Source organism: Opisthorchis viverrini (assembly GCF_000715545.1).
Source record: "Opisthorchis viverrini unplaced genomic scaffold opera_v5_74, whole genome shotgun sequence".
Lineage (NCBI taxonomy): Eukaryota > Metazoa > Platyhelminthes > Trematoda > Opisthorchiida > Opisthorchiidae > Opisthorchis > Opisthorchis viverrini.
Window position 1 is genome coordinate 128,072 of NW_008751731.1, and position 16,450 is coordinate 144,521.

General features: G+C 44.2%; 3 protein-coding genes across 3 annotated transcripts in view; 2 read left to right on the top strand and 1 right to left on the bottom strand.

The window, feature by feature from the left end:
- Positions 1 to 1,358: 1,358 nt before the first annotated feature.
- Positions 1,359 to 6,112, top strand: T265_13521 (hypothetical protein; the record flags this gene model as incomplete). The annotated part of the gene is made up of 8 exons (XM_009169288.1): positions 1,359 to 1,399; positions 1,441 to 1,532; positions 1,576 to 1,650; positions 1,692 to 1,863; positions 1,903 to 2,028; positions 2,072 to 2,146; positions 4,360 to 4,610; positions 5,952 to 6,112. Coding segments are annotated over 8 exons (867 nt in total), but the record flags the coding sequence as incomplete, so codon positions are not given.
- An 856-nt stretch (positions 6,113 to 6,968) lies between these two features.
- Positions 6,969 to 16,450, bottom strand: part of T265_04494 (hypothetical protein) — a gene marked incomplete at both ends in the record, with an annotated part of 26,325 nt that continues 16,843 nt past the window's right edge. Inside the window, 3 exons of the mRNA XM_009169249.1 lie at positions 6,969 to 7,580; positions 9,560 to 9,705; positions 15,008 to 15,263. Of these exons, the coding sequence (XP_009167513.1) occupies positions 7,326 to 7,580; positions 9,560 to 9,705; positions 15,008 to 15,263 (657 nt within the window). The remainder of the gene's footprint in view (positions 7,581 to 9,559; positions 9,706 to 15,007; positions 15,264 to 16,450) is intronic.
- The window catches only part of T265_04493 (hypothetical protein), a gene marked incomplete at both ends in the record, with an annotated part of 17,924 nt that continues 12,536 nt past the window's right edge, over positions 11,063 to 16,450 (top strand). Inside the window, 2 exons of the mRNA XM_009169248.1 lie at positions 11,063 to 11,247; positions 11,486 to 11,549. Of these exons, the coding sequence (XP_009167512.1) occupies positions 11,063 to 11,247; positions 11,486 to 11,549 (249 nt within the window). The remainder of the gene's footprint in view (positions 11,248 to 11,485; positions 11,550 to 16,450) is intronic.

Consider the following 16,450-nt stretch of genomic DNA (forward strand, 5'->3'; position numbering starts at 1 on the left):
CTGGTAAGCGAGAATCGTTCACCTGTAACCCTCTTTCTATGTCTTGCTGCCATTCCACCCAAAGAAAGCCCGGGGGTTGGGATACTGCCAAGTTGCCCATGACTAGACAGGGGTGATGAAGGTGAATGGTTAATGATATAACAACGTTTTAACTTCATATTGGCAAGATTACAGATGGAGTTACTGCAAACATGAGAATGGAAAAATGTCATGCTCGATGGCTACGGAAGCGTTTGGAAGGGAAATTCGCAGATCGATAAAGCAGGAAAGGGAGACATGAAGACCGTGCTAAGCTGAAGCAACAGACTAGAACTGAAAGGGTGGATAGTGGGAGATATTTACCAGCTTGAACATTTGCTTGTGCGAAAACCATGCCATCGCTTGCCAATGCTAAAGCAGCGATATCTGAGGAAACAATGAGAAAACTCGTAGCTACCACTGTCTTCAGTCGCAAGTCATGCTTCTTGTTCACACACGATAACACGCTTCTCATGTCCAGATTGCACGCACTCGAACGCTCGTGCAAACAGCAATGACCGATGTGAGTCGTATTGACAAGTATGTCGCGACAACATGCGGAAAATTTGTAGTCATAAGCTTGTCTGCTATTTTTGTTTCTTCTTCACCGTGACACATAAAAATGTAATTAGCACATACCTTCATTCCTATCTTATACCGAATTCCAACTCATTATAGTTCTGATGCTAGACTATCTTTCGGTTTCTTCAACAGTTTTTGCTATTTCTGAGTTACCCGGGAAACTCCCACACAATCATTCGCCTCCTCACATCACGCCTCGTTTCCAGGGCTCAACAGTCTTGCGCATAACTACAAAAAAAAGAGAAATTTCAAAGGAATTTCAGTGAGGTTTACTACTGTCACTCAATTAGAAAACAAAAGCTGCCTTCAAATCTAAGGGTTATTGAAGCTACTTAGATAACTACTTAAATAACGCTCAGCTTCTCGGATGGGCATTGTCTCCAGCAGTTAGAGGCCACCACAGAAAAGAAAACTCAGACTCGCTGAAACATTCATCGTTATTTTTGCAGCGGTTCAGGTTTGTAACCCACCTGTTGACCTCAGGAAGACCAAGTGCATCACTGAGGTATCCCCATAGGCGTTTGTTTCTACAAAATAATCTGTTCGCTAATCTTTTCGCAAATTTTATCTATCATATACCGGAAATGTTGCGACGGGTTTTATCAAGCACCATAAGGAAGCCAAATCGCTGGGAACATAGGAAGCATCCGCGGATAAACAGTAAAATAGGACACCGCATTTAGTGGAAAACATCTCCTGACTCGACTAACTTCCCCATACCACGAGATTGAGTTTATTCAGGGAGGGACACCACTTAGGGCCTGAATATGCCGCCCAGTCTTCTAGCAAAAAATCTCAAGTAAGAGGTGAGTTTCCCAAGAATCTAGATAGCCATCACAGTTTGAATTTCGCTATCCTTTCATCAGATACATTAGATACAACTATACGGGTGTACAGTTCTTTCCAGTCAACCGAAAGGCTTCTTTGAATCGGTGAGTAGGCCATTTGTTAATTTCAACTTTTTGTTCACGTCAGATTAAGAGATCTAGCGAAACTCATCATCGATGCAGCTTTGCCGATCAAATGCTTGGAAGCAACAATTCTGGCTATGTGAGCTATTTTCACGTGTGGCGATGTTTCTAATATTTTAGTTTTCTAACTCAAGGTCAAGAGGAATTCAAGCGGTTCACCATCTCGTTTTGCTCTGAATTTCAAGGCCATCCCTTCCGACACGTTGTGCTCGGGGTTTACTCGAACGGTAAATATGGAGCACTCGGACTAAGCCGACGCCGCGATCTGATGTACAAGCCCCTGGAGTACCCGGTAAATTGAAAATTGAACAGACAGTTAACCAAAGACAAGAGCATGATTTCTCTAATACAGAGTTACATAAAGGCATACTCAAAACATCATCACAAATTGGTTAGGGTGAAAATAGGCCTGCCGATTCCACATGATCCTCATCAGTTCGAAACAATTCCTTGGAAAGTAAGTTCGGTTCATTGCTGTCTTACGATCATGAAAAATGAAGGGCCTAGTAATCACGTCCAATGCATTCAATCGAAACATGGACTGCAAACATATTCTTGAGCAATATTCACGCCTGGTAAGTTATTCTCCGAAAACTTTTATCGCACATTCCAGAACGGAGTGAAAAACTTTATTAAGGCAACGATAACGGTTAAGTGCAATGAGGAAATGGGAAAAAAGAATTTGTGTGAGCATGTCACACAGTGACGGTGAAAAGGGATATGGCAGGAAATAATTTCTGGCATGAGTGTCAAGGTGGACAAATGAACAAAGTTAGGGTGCTGTTCGTCTTTCAAGATGGGTTCAACGTGATTATTTATGGGCTCGGGTGGGAAAACTGACTCAGTTGATTGCAGACCGATGTCAGTGGTGTCCATGCTATCACAGTTTTTATCCAGATTGTCTGAGCGTTGCAGGCTGGTGCATCTCGAATAATCGAGATAGGATGGCCGTAGGCCCAAATCCTCACCCAGTTTATCGTTCTTTCTATTACAAGGCTTTTGTCAAATAAATTGACACGGCGGATTTTTGAGTGAATAGTGCGCCACTTTTAATCCAGGGAGAGGCACTGGAAGTTGTGTAGCATTTTACTTATCCTGGAAGTTGTATTAGTTCTGATTGTAGTGTGGCAAATGAGGTCAATGAACGAATCTCCAAAGCCCCGGTTGCGTTTGCTAATATGAGACATCTATGGTGTCAAGCCATAGTGCAGGCTATTTTGTTGTATGACTATGAGACTTGGCCTCTTTGAGCAGCGGAACCGAGACTTCTCAGGTGTTCGACAATCGTTGTCTCAGGACCTTAGCTCGTCTGGGTTGGCGTCGGCGAATCCGTAATGAGGCAATTAGAAAGCGCGCTTTCGGTTGTGTGACGGGTACTTCGATTGAAGAATGTGTCCACCACCAGAAGCTGCGTTGGTTGGGACATGTGTTACTTATGCCGGAACATCGTTTGCCGAAGAGTGCTGTTTTCCATGCCCAATTCGGAGTGGCGTAAACAGAGAGGTGGCCAACTCTTGACTTGGCAGAGGAGTATGAAGGAGATCACGAAACGCTTGGGTGCTGTCGGTGCTACTCGCCTTCCAGGATGGGGACCACGTGATCCTCACTGTGCCTGGTTGGAGAGACGCTGCGAAATACGGCTGCCAACCGATGTCACTGGCGCTCTTGTTGTCAGTTTCTATCCAGATTGCTTGAAAGAATGTCTGGAGGTGTAGGTATCTCGGAATTATTGCAGTAAGCTTGCATTAAATAACTTCCTTGTCCACTGTCATCCTTTTCTTCATAATAAGGCTTTCAAATAAACCAGAGTTATAGGGGAGCAAAGCATTGGTTTTAAACAGTGATGTCGTGCTGTCGATGATGATGAGTACGCCGAGTTACCTAAACCTTCAGCAAACTATGCTGTGATGGGAAAACAATTCAATTTACGTGTTAGTCCTGTGATGATACTATTACCGGAGGTTGACAGTGTTAAGCACACAACACAATCAAACTTCAGTTAAAAATTTAGGAAGTTATTGAGACGACTGAACAGCTCCACCGAAGATGCTACTCAATATATGGCAAGCAGGTCATCAGCTGTTTTGTCTATCTGACATCCAACCTATGGTTCCAAGCAGCTGTACCAGCAACAATGGCTAAAACCCGACACGGCGAACCGGTGCCGAAATGTCACGAAGATACATTGCAGAAAAATTCCACGGAGGTCGTTTATCCTATTAGGATTGATAGCTAAACTAAAACGACTGAAACATGCAACCCTCATGTGAGCGAACGCGGATTCCCCAGAGGCATATACGTTCTGAATCCAACTACCGACCCAACAACGCACTGATGGTGTCACCCAAATTGGTGGTGCAACGTTTGCAATCAAATCGCCCAATTCATCGAATAAATCAACGGTCCACTGTTTGAAGGGTTAAACTGGGTCCCATATCACAGCCCACATACCTATAGACTTGAAACAGCCGGTGACAACGAAACAAACAGATGATTCTGTTTGTCGTTTTAAAAAACATTTTGTTTGGTTTACTGGGAGTAATTCATCGATTTACATACAAGCTGGATGTAGCCACTATCCTGTATATAATCTTGAACGATTTGTTTGTTAGGTTCATATCAGAAATGACACCCAATAACTACGTTCTAGGTGGTCACACCAACAGACACACTCTTACTATTTCGACCCGGCATAAAAAGAACTTGAATGCTAAGCATTAGGCAGGAATTCACATCAAAGTTCCATTTTTTGTTTACTGTCCAAATGCCACTGTTTTTCAACCACCAGGTACGCAGACACACAGAAGCAATTTATGTGAATCCTGCTGCCATTCACCTACCAACGCTTGGTCATGGTCTTCCAGCCCCAAACTTGCACAAGCACCCATGGCGCCAAACACACAAAGTCAATGTTGGTTCTGGAAGCACTATAACTCGAAAGAAGTCGCGGCTGGTACCTGGAAGTTACCAGAAAAGGTCTACGAAGTCACCCAGAGGGATTAAAGAGCCAATACTGACTGAAAACAAGGAAATAATGAAGTGAGTAAGCAGTTGGGTTGGTATAAATTATAATGCCTGTGTAAACAACATTGAATTAAATATAAGCTAAAGTCGCGATGAGTAAAGAAAGAGGGTAGCATGTCGGATAAGGAGGGCTCTTTGTTAAATGCAGAGAACCAATAGTTGCAACCCGGACCATATGGTCGGTGAGTGAAGCGGAAACATGACCAGTCGCTTTAACTTCCAACAACAGAGATGTAGGAGATTAGGGTAGCTGAAAAGCGCGCACCTATTGACAGATGGCAACGATCTCTCCAGCAAGCAACGCATCACGCCCGTTGATTGGATTTTCGTTCGTTACGTTGTCACTCGTTAAGGATTGGAATCCGGGGGACACGGGTTAAGATGAAAGGTCACCGTACAGCCGTATTCATTATGACTGGAAGACGTCACGTTCGTTTGATGCGACAAATCTTTCGTGAGAACCACATGCAACGTAAAATTGAAATACAGTTGTTCAGGCAAACAAACTGCCACTAAGACTACCAGTTGATGTGGTTAATGACGGAATGGAACCGTCCGGGAAATCACTATTTTGTTTACAACTAGGCGTCTAACTTCGCGGAAGCATTCCTTTTATTATTGGCTAACATAGAAAGGTGACCAAAAACACCAAGTTTTGTTATTTAATTTCCAAACTTATGTCCTCAAATTGACGTTACAGGTGAGTTTGTCGGAACGTTCGTTGGCGCTAGTCTCTTTTTTATTTGTCTTGAAAAACGATTTTTCACAATGACAGTGATAGGCTAAGACGCAACCATGCTGGATATCAATGACGCTGGGAGGGAAGTGCGTATAGATGAGCACTTAAATCAATTGTTCTGTGTATCTTCTGACTGAAATGCCATAAGAATTCAAAGAGTGAAAGCCAGCAAACCATATGGCTGATAGGCTAAGACGCAACCATGCTGGGTGTCAATGACGCTGGGAGGGAAGTGCGAATAGATGAGCACTTAAATCAATTGTTCTCTGTATCTTCTGACTTAAATGCCATAAGAAATCAAAGAGTGAAAGCCAGCAAACCATATGGGTGCCATTGAGTGCTGAAGAGAGAAGCGGTGCCAGGGACCAAGAGCAGAACTTTCGAATTAAATGCGACCAGTTTCCATTGGGATGGTGTGAGGACAAAACATGAGAACTTTCCATGCAACCAGTCTTTTAATGTCCAAAAACCAACCTGATGCAGTTGTGAATTATTATCATAAGACTACGAAAAACCTACATGAATTGCTTCATTACTGTCGAATGATAAATGACATGGTATTTGGCGGGTTTGTGTGTAACCGGCGCATATTATCCCCTGCTTTTCTTTTCAAACAGATCACAGGCGCCCGCGCAATATCAAGTGCGCGTATGACTAGCGGAACCATTCGTCCAGTATGGCGCAAACTGACAGAAGTTGGCACAGAAGCCTCTCTCCTAAGTGCGTAAGAGCAGATGTGCACAAATGCACACTGACTTTCGGTGCATCAGCATGTTTCGTGTGCAAAACTATCAATCTAACCAGGCCTTATGATTGCTTACACGGAAGGTGACGGGAAACGGTTAAAAGCAACACTAGCACAGCAACGTACAACGAGGCTGTCTACCGTCTATTGACCATATTCCAATTTTGGGTAGTCGTTGGAGAGAATGGAAAACAAATCTAATTAAAGACCTAATACACTACTTATAAGGTTGTTGAAAACTCTTGGATATCAACAAGAGAATCAGCTCAGTTTCGGGTGGGTCAACCATCAAAACGAAATTGCTATGCAAATAAATGTATTTGTCGAAAGCATAAGTGAAATTGAGAACCACTGACCTGAATTTCGTCCACTAAGCACCCAATATACAGTACGCTTAAGTTTATCGTTCTGCGTAGACTGTTGATAACGAAAGTTGTTGCATCGCGCCACGTGGTCCGCAATCGTAATGTGCAGTCAACCGAAATGCGAAATAGTGGGCAAAGCAACCATGGAAGGGAACACAGAATCTGGTTGGTGATGGCCCCCGGAAATGAGCTCATCGTGTTCAGAGATGCAGCAAAATATGGCGCCAAACGAACGATCCAACAACGATCCAACCAACATTATCTATATCGATCAACTTTCACTGAAAAACGTTGTTAAATAGATGGCGCAACCGTGAACCGTCAATGCTATCATGTAAGTTGGTTGCTAAAACTGCTCCAAAAAAAACCCGTTTCTAGCTAACCGCCTAGAACTACAACCAACTTGATGGTAGTGAGCCAGCTTGCACACACTCCAGACAGCAAGCTCGAGGATTGCGGTATCTATACGAGAGAAGACTTAGCAAAACAGCTCAGAAGTAAAAAGATAGACCTCAGTATACGTGATAGACACAACTAACCGAACTCACTAAGGTGGTCAAGTCAAACCGAGTAGAAGTGTGAAAATAACGCTAGTATTTCTAGCAAGGCAAATATATTTTAGGCAGGTAGTAAATTAACAACGAAAAAGGAGCAACAAGTGACAAGTAATGCAAAAAGTCAAACAACGAGGGAAGTCAGCAAAAGGCATGAAATGCACAGATAAATGCATGGCTCAACAAATAAGCGCAAGGCGATCAATGCGAACAAATGTCAGATAAAACAAAGACAAAAAGCATACTGGTCAATGAGAAGGGATTGACTGTGTGAACAAAAAAACAAGGCACTGAACTAGACATAATCCGTTCCCCGGGGTCCATGTCCTACAAATCATTCTTGTGAGCGTCGTACAAAGAATAAAGCAAGCGAAGAGTGACTTTGAGATCATGATGAAGTAAGTCGTCCGCTTGTTTCGGACCAAGGTTGATGCCATCCACTTCTTCGGCTAGTTTGAACGCGAGCTGCAGGTTTGCCTGCCGTTGGGCATTGGTCAGCGGAGTAAGATGGTAGGCGTGAAGGGGGACAAAGAATCCACCCAACAATCCGATTAGCAGGATGAAGTAGACACCATCATTCATCTAATGAGGCGAAAAAGTGAACAGCGAAACATGCAGTCAAAAACAATAGCACTGAACGGGATGGGTTAACGTAGTAGTAGAGATCGATTGCAGTGTACTTCCGGTATAAATTGCACAAAGCGGGTCCGATCTGTCGGAACAGGCCATATACGTCACGGGCGAAACGTACGTTATTCTAGGACCACATAAGTTCAGGTTCCCACACAATTCTGAGTGAAACATAAAAGTGTGTGAGAGATGGTGTCAAAATAACACATTTGTACAGAATGTCCGTGGTTCGAACCCGACCTCAACGTCTGAACTTTCCTAGGATTGGGCTACCTGGCGGCATCTTAGTTCTCATGCTTCCTTCGGGTGGCATACCGGGTAGACACCGAAAGTGTCACAAGTGAACTATTTTAAGGTGCGAACGACTGGCAACTTGTCAAAGTTAGTCGGGTGACAAGGTGCAGTGTGTTTTCCGGCGAAAACGTGTTTGTGTCTGCATACACCTTGAACGAGCCCTGCGCAGTACTGGCGATCAACTCAAAATTCTACATCAATCGAAACGCGAAAGCATTAGCTCCGACTGTAAAAGCGCTCACACAAAGATGCAGTTCGTTTTTCGAAGGAGCGAAAAAGCGCAAATCAATGCTTCGAGAACCAGGGTTCATTTTGATCAAGGATTACACCACATAATTCACATCACTGTATTCGTCCAAAGAAAGCGGATATACTTCTCTAACACATCCGACAGTCCTACGAAATGATTTATTGAGAAAAAGCGTGCGGAAGGAAGCAGGACTTTCGTCTATTACGACAATAACCATAGCCTAAAGACCGACTGGGACGGTTGGACCCCAAAAAGCGTTATTCGAGCCTCAACGGGCACTTATTACTGACTGGAAAATCTTCCCTTCAAGCACTGTGTTCCCTGAAGTTCTGCCCGTGAAACTTCCCTTGAGTGATTATTTTGAAGCAAACAGAGTAGGACTTGCCACTTTCTAAGTGGCTTCAGGAGTCAATACCTAGCTAGTCCTCACTGCCGAAAAACACCCTGGTTAGAGGGAACGACTTCTAACAATATAATAACAAAATAATTCGGCCCTTAAATTCTACCGATACTACCTGAAGTACGTTACGAACGTCCCAGCCGTCAGTCTAGTTAAGACAGCACACTGCTGTCATTTCATATTTCTGAACTTGCAAGCAGTCCTCATGCTTGAAGCACAGTATTGAGCTCTTGACGAGTGCATACTATCCGAGCCGAATTCGGCCCTGAAATTCTACCGATACTACCTGAAGTACGTTACGAACGTCCCAGTCGTCAGTCTAGTTAAGACAGCATACTGCTGTCATTTCATATTTCTGAACTTGCAAGCAGTCCTCATGCTTGAAGCACAGTATTGAGCTCTTGACGAGTGCATACCTGAAGTGGATGGGCAAACTGTCCACTTCATGAGTCAGCAACTGATGTTTTCACCACGTAATAAAATGGTGCGGTGGGTACGGGAGTTCTTACACTCCGTCCACCTTTATTTGGGGTTTCTGGGTTTTTTACTAAAGAATAAGAGGTATGTGACGAGCACCTTCCAATACTGGTCGCAATGATGTTAAGCGAGAGACAAACTGAGCTAGCTTCATGCGAAACAGGACAACTTTGCAGCAAATGAAAATGGCATCCGAGCTAGTGTGTGGAAAAGACGAAACTGGCAAGTAAATGGTTGACAACCATTTGGTCATCCAAGCGTTTTGCAAAAGTTGGGCATCGACATTGTGCAATCAATCCTAGCACTCCCATCACAGAGGTCTCGATTAGTTTCTGATAGCATCTGGCTGACGGAGTGTTCAGCATACTACCCCGGCATCCGACGGGTATCTGAAGGAGCCCAGAGTGAGTGTACATGGATATCTAAAGTGGAAGTTTGTTTGAGTCTCAGTGGTTCAAATGGCAATACAAACGTCAGTGTGAAAATTCAGTGCAAAGAGTGACAGATTACCTCAGTTTCCAAGCTGGTTACGCTGAGGTTGATTTTTGCCAAGTGGTGGTTTACAAAATCCAGTAGTGTTTGTTGGAACGCCGCCAGACGCTCTGGTACCGCACAATCGACCAATGCACTGATTGCATCATGATCGCCAGCAGTGTCTACAATAGGATTTAAAAAAGACCTGTAAAAATGGATGGTCGATACTTGGTCCGGTCACATTGAAGAAGGATGCTTGATTGTAAAACGTGAAGCACCAATGTTCTTACTCATTATTACGACCTCACTAATGCCAGCAGAATTCAGCCACATTGAGGAGAAAGGGTGTGTGCTGTAAAGAGATGAACGTCTGAGTGCTCTGCAAAGTCAGGTGGTCGCAAGGCAGAGTCGATACAGGTACGATCGTCATACAGAGCAAATATTGTACCAAAATACCTGTTTTGTGTTATACATGTATAAATTACGCGTACGGTCAAACGAAGTCATAGATACGGGATAGGGTACAAGAGTAAAAAAGGTCAATGAACTGCATTAATGTTAGACACGTTTGTGAAAGTGGACCATTCGGAGGCCCATTCAAGGTCAGAGGTCACATAAGTTCACCCTGGATGCACAAGGCCGAATTTTGATTGCCGTTGCAACAGATAACAATCTGAATCGTGTCAGTCCCAATCGACTCGGTCCTTGTGACTTCAGAGGCATGTTCATTGTCTGAGAAACACCGGCTTCAGCCGCAAGTGAGTAAATGCACTTGAATCAGATTTCTATCCACCATCATACACAGAAAACGGATGGTGTTCGCTAATCCATTCCGTCAAACGTCTTGTCTTCATGCGGCATGAACATACGGATGAGTATACACGCAGGCTGATGGCACAACTTGAGATTTGGTTTTTTAAACGGGACCTGATAGTAGCAACTGGAACTCAATCACAGTTAAACTGACACATGTTGTATTGGTATATTTCTTGATATTGTGACAAGTTCATCAACCGAAGGGTCCGTTTATAGTGGCGCGTTTTCTCAAAGAAATGTCGTCTAGTTCCTAGCATTTTAAACTGCAGTATTTTGAATACGGATCGGTCTGGACAACTGGTATGCGAGAATATTTTCAGTTGTATACAGCTGTGGGGACATGTCTTCATTGTCCAGATTACATTTTACTGCAACGGACTGCAACCATAAAAGCGGGTATTTCGGTTTGTCGGAGCCAGATTTCTGTAGCCATTAAGTTGTGCGCTCTCACAGACCCTTCAAAATTAAGGAGAACAGATAATCTTTTGTGTGCTCAAGGGTCTGTTGGGTGGACATCACCACTGACAAGTGCAAACATATCGCCTTTGTAACGAATATGCGGTAATAATTACCAGGTGAGTGCATTACACTGTTGCCTTTTCCGTTTACTCATGAATAATGGCTTATAAACGCTGCTAAGTCAAAACGCCATTTCAATGGACAAGAAACACTTGTATACCAGATGAACTGAATAACGGAGAGGAGCACCTGATAGGAATCTCAATGGAGAATAGTAAATCGGAACAATTTTGTCCCAATGCATTGTCTGCAAATGCTACGGTGGAACCGTTGGCTACGCCCGACAGGGCGGAAGTTGTCCCGGGAAAACCATACTGTGGGAACGGTGTATCTGCAAGCAGTAAACAGAAACTAACGGCGACATCGGATCGAACGGTTTCACAGCATAAGTAAGAAGAGCCCAAACGGCGAAATGCACTCATTGAAAGCTTTATAATTAATGTTGTGTTAAGAATAATCTATTTCACCTTAGTTTGGGGAGCCTGTCACTAGCCTGAAGAGACCGATCTTCCCCTAACCACTGTCAGTTGCAGTGACACGCTGACAGCAGAGACCACAGTCTCCATCATTTACTCAAACACCTGAGATGGGCGATGAAATTACGGTCATCCAGTTCTCAGTCCACAGCCCGAGTCTCAGTATGACCAAGTACAAGACACCTGCTAAGCACAGGTCATCACTCCGAATACAGGTATGTAATAGAGCTACGCTGATTAAGAAAAGGCAACCAACTTTATGTGCTCTAAAAAGTACCAACTCAATTATCTGCCATGGTACTAATATCTGTCCACTCCTCACCCTCTTGGGTGTTTTCACGTGCTTCTCATTATCCACATTTACGAATGTACGTTTTACGTAGACGGTTGATGAAGGCAAAAGACAAGTTGGCATCCCGTCAGTGATCTCTCCTAAAAAACCTTCGGAGTTTTAACAGTAAATGAAGCCCTTCTGAACATACCGCAACAGCCTCACCCTGCGGACAGCAACCGTCAAAGCAACTTGTTTGGTTATCCTGAAATGGATTACGTGACACGCAGAGATCAAACACTCCGTGTTAGTTAAACACTGTTTGTTAATCCTTATGCATAAGCTGGATGTTTGACGTCAGCGACCGAATATACCAAAAGAAATGTTAACGTACCGCAGCACTGTCTTCCGTGCACTCTAAGGAGACGGGTAAGGAGGGAAATGTTTCAGATGCAGATTAGCTCTGCCCCACCATTTGGAAGAAATAATGGTGCAAAGGTGTAGTGCGAACATCGTGATATTGATCGGGGATTTGAACATTAAAGTTGACAGACTGGAAGAAAATGAATGTAGCCTAGGAGGACCACGTAATTTCATAGCCCGATAACGGCAAACTACCACGACTTCAGCTCTGAACTCTCTTGAGTACGGACTTCCACCGTGGCACAAGTCAACCAGTTACTTGGTGCTCATCATCCTCCAGTCACACGTGAACAACAACCAATCAGTCATCGATAAGGAATCAGCTTTAACCATGTCCCAGTATGTGTAAAGGAAACAAAGCGATATCTATCCAGTTGCTGGGCTCTATTTCAGTTTTCGCATCATTTGGTCATCCAACTCCAAGGCGATACAGGAATGTAGCAGGGTAGTGTTCTTGTTCTTTGTAGTTCGTGGACGGCTGAACTTTATATTTGTAATCTGAACCAGAACTTTTACAGTTGATATCACGTTCGGTTCAGTGGCCTTTCACTTTGGCTAATATATTTTCAGAAATTCATCTTTCTTCAGTCTGGGTCTGAGGGTCAAAAGACCACATAATCAGCTAAATGTTTATGAGGTACCGTGCTGTACATCGTGTCGCACATGATCTACAGACCCGATACTTAATAATTAAATGAACACACGAACTTGCAAAAGCCATCACGGTGGTTTGTCGTCTTGAGGGAGTCGTTCGGGGTACTCAGCAAAGACACCATGAATACAGTGCGTTGGGCTGTTGTATTGTCTACACTAGTACGGGACAACGAAATCCAGATACCGTAAAACATAATGTTCTGGTTCTTGACCGATTTCATCAAATAGAGGGACCGAACCCTTTGAAAATCCGAGCTGAATGCAGTTTTATTTGAAGTCAGCTCCGCTGGTTAGGTTACTTGAAACAAGTGGCCGAAATTCACACCCCAAAATTCCACTACAGAAAGGAGTTCCCGATCAGGTGTGCCGGAAACTATGCTACTGGAACAGCCTTCAGGCAAATCTGGAGAGCTGTAACCCTCATGTTACATCATCGGAGGACCGGATGGACGACAGGAAGGTCTGCAGAACTCCTAACTAATCGAAGTGAGACACTTTAAGAAGCGACGTGACGGGTCACGTTGCAAAACAAGCGATGCAATGGCAATCGGCTCAATCTCTCCAATGCAGCCTCTACCATGTGGGATTGTGTAATGTACAGACGCGCGTGTCTCAGTAGGATCGATCTTGTGGATTACAGACGAACTCACCGGTCAACATGCCAAGTGCAAGCATCCGGGACCAACGCAAGTTTGTTCCAGTTCCTAATGAGCACCTGTTGTCCTCCTAAAGATGACAACATTAACTATGAGGTAACGGAATACTGACAGATTGTCTGTTACCACTGTGACGTAGCGTTAAGGGGGCGGTTCCGGGTAAAAATTGCACGAAAAGATACCGAGGGAAAAGCGGTATTATGCTGAAACGTACAGAAATTCACGGAAGACACATGTGAATCCATGACAAATAATCAACTGGTACCGATACTCATTGCTATGACATCATGTTCGGACTGGTTTGTAGCATGCAGCAGGACTGCGAACATGCGCGCGCCGACTGTATTCTCTCGGTTCCACACATGTGATACGTACAGCACCATATTCGACTCAACGCAAACCGTGTGTGGCCTTCGTACTAAGAACAGGCGTTCAGTGGCTAGATCAGCGCTGACTGACGAATCCAATTCGGATGCCAACCATTCGTGCGTGTGTATATGGTATTGTAGAGGTAGATATCTCATACGTTTACAGTGGATTGACAGTAAGGCCCCCCTCCCTATCCAATTTTGATCTTGTTTACACACCCGGGCTCTTTCTGAATAAACTGCCATGATTGTACGGCAATAAGGCACAGTACCCTAACAGTGATGTTGCCACTAACAGTGATGAGGACTCTCTACAAGCATTGGAAATTCCGAATAGTTAGGTTCAGAAATTAAAGAGAAAAGAGAAAAATTTGTTTTAGGTTGAATGAACCGGCGGTTAGTACATAAAAACCTAGTCACCTACTTCGTCAAACGGCTATCGTGATGCATCGGTTTACGCGTTAATGTGACCACCTTGAGTTATACTGTAGGTGACACTATGGCACCCACCAAACGTCACATGTAATGATGTTCGGTAGATGGAACTGCCAGGAGCCAACGAAATTGTTACTCACATACCCAAGGTAATGGGACAAGGTGTCTGCACCTAATCGTTGCCTTTGGGTCGGATTTTTGATCCAGAGATTTCGTTTGGAGATCTGAGTAGTCTTCATGTCGAAAATATGATGTCCTGGTTGTATAACTGCCCACAGAACCGCAGTCCGTTGTAAACGACTAGCCACAGCGACGATGACGACCAACTTAACTTCCAAGTACGTTGGACAGATTGGTATAGCTGATACCTACTCGAATGTAATTCGGAACGATAAGCTAAACTGGTATGTGGTCAAGGTCTCGCGGAGACGCCGATCAAACATGGTACTTGTCGTGTCAACGAGTATGGCGATACAACTCGTGGATGAGACTATATATGCAGTCACTCATATATGTGCATCGCTTGTCTCAATATGGGAGTAAACCAGGGGAATATTTAACGAAAACATAAGGTGGAATTACAACTAGGTGCGCTCGGAAGGCAGCGGGGTGCCAAAAGCTGTCCCTATGAACTGAACGATTGCAAAGGGTTACACATTTTCCAAGCGATCTTCTAAACCAGTTATTTCTCCTGGAACGCTTCCCAAGGCAGCGGACCGAATCAGTTGGCTCTTCCGTATGTTCGGGCAGTCAAATGCAGGAATGTGATCATCATTACAGTTGGGCGAGAAAATTCAGAGCATACAAGAAAAATGAACGAACATGCAGCGGTCGCCGAAACGATTGGGAAAAACAAAACCACTCACCTTGTTCATCTTCACTTTCTGTGATAACCTCTACCTGGCGGCGGTGTTGAAGTATTCCATTGATTTTTCGCACAATCAAGACAGTCAGGTGGACATCTCGTGGAAGCCGCACCGATGGAGCAAAACGACGAACCAGAGCAACTAAGACTCGAAGGATTGCAACCATATCCTGGTCGTAGATAGCGGATACTGGCCAGTATTTTGCAGCCCACATCGGAGAGACGTTTAAGGCTGAGTTGATTTCATCCAGAACAAGCTGTTCGTAAGAAAGCAAACGGCAGAAAGTTAATTTCCGAATTTTATCTGTCCCGTTTTCACCCAAGAAGCCAAAGACACAGTAGACATGCGGGTAAGATAATAAAAGGTGAAGCCATATGTTTCATGAACTCATCATCATTGTCAGCTGTGATAACCGCGTACTCGTTGTACAGTGGTTGTAGCTGCCGTAGCTTCGTTCACCGATGACCGGCTACCTAGCACCTGTTTCGAATAGCTACCACCGAATATGGCCATATCAGTTCATCAAGCTGCCGGCGGAAAAAAAACGACTCCTTCAAGTACCAATGCAGAAGGATATAACATTTGCATTAGTCCACAGAACATAGTTTGTGGGGTGCGGCTGATTTCTCCAAAAAAACAAAAACTGTCGTCGTTTTTATACCACGGGAGATACCAGTATAATTCTGGAGACGAAGTCGTTGATCTTCGCTGCCCTGGTTGTATGCTAGAAAAGGATACTCCGAATGGTAATATCAACCTGCTACCGTCAGAAATGTGGCATGCAGGAAAGGCACTGTAGGTCAATGACTAAGCCCACAGAGTTACTTTGGTATTCTGCACGGTATCAAAACGACTATAGGTCTATAGATGTACCGCGATATCTCGACTATCGTACCCGTTGAAACATCAGTGAGCCTAGTGCAGCACATTCAGTTGCGTGAAAACATTATAAACGGGAGATTCATCTGGGTTCCAGGTGAGTCACCCGTCAAAAACAAATTGGTAGGCCAATGGGTGCATTTTGACCATAGGTTTAGTAATTTTTGAGAGAAACTGGAGCCCAAGTTAGTTCAGTGGTCAAGCTGTGAACTTACTGGTCGAAGGGTCCGTGGTTCGAACCCAACCCTAACACCTCGACTGCTCCTATCTGGGCTTAGAAACGTGGCAGTATCTTAGCCCTCGTATTTTCTTACGGTGTCATGGCAAATAGGCACCGAATGGGTGGTAAAGATGAACGATTTTTTAATAAGCAGACAATGTTGCCACTCCGGAGAGGCAACACCAACCAACATATTGGTGCCACGTTCATGAGGGCGAGATGGTCCAAGTGTTTAGAGCGTGAATTTACTGACCGGAAGGTCCGTGGTTCGAACCCGACCTCTGCCTGTCGACTTCCCCTGTCTAGGCTTGGGCAACCTGGCAGTATCCCAGCCTTCGTGCAAC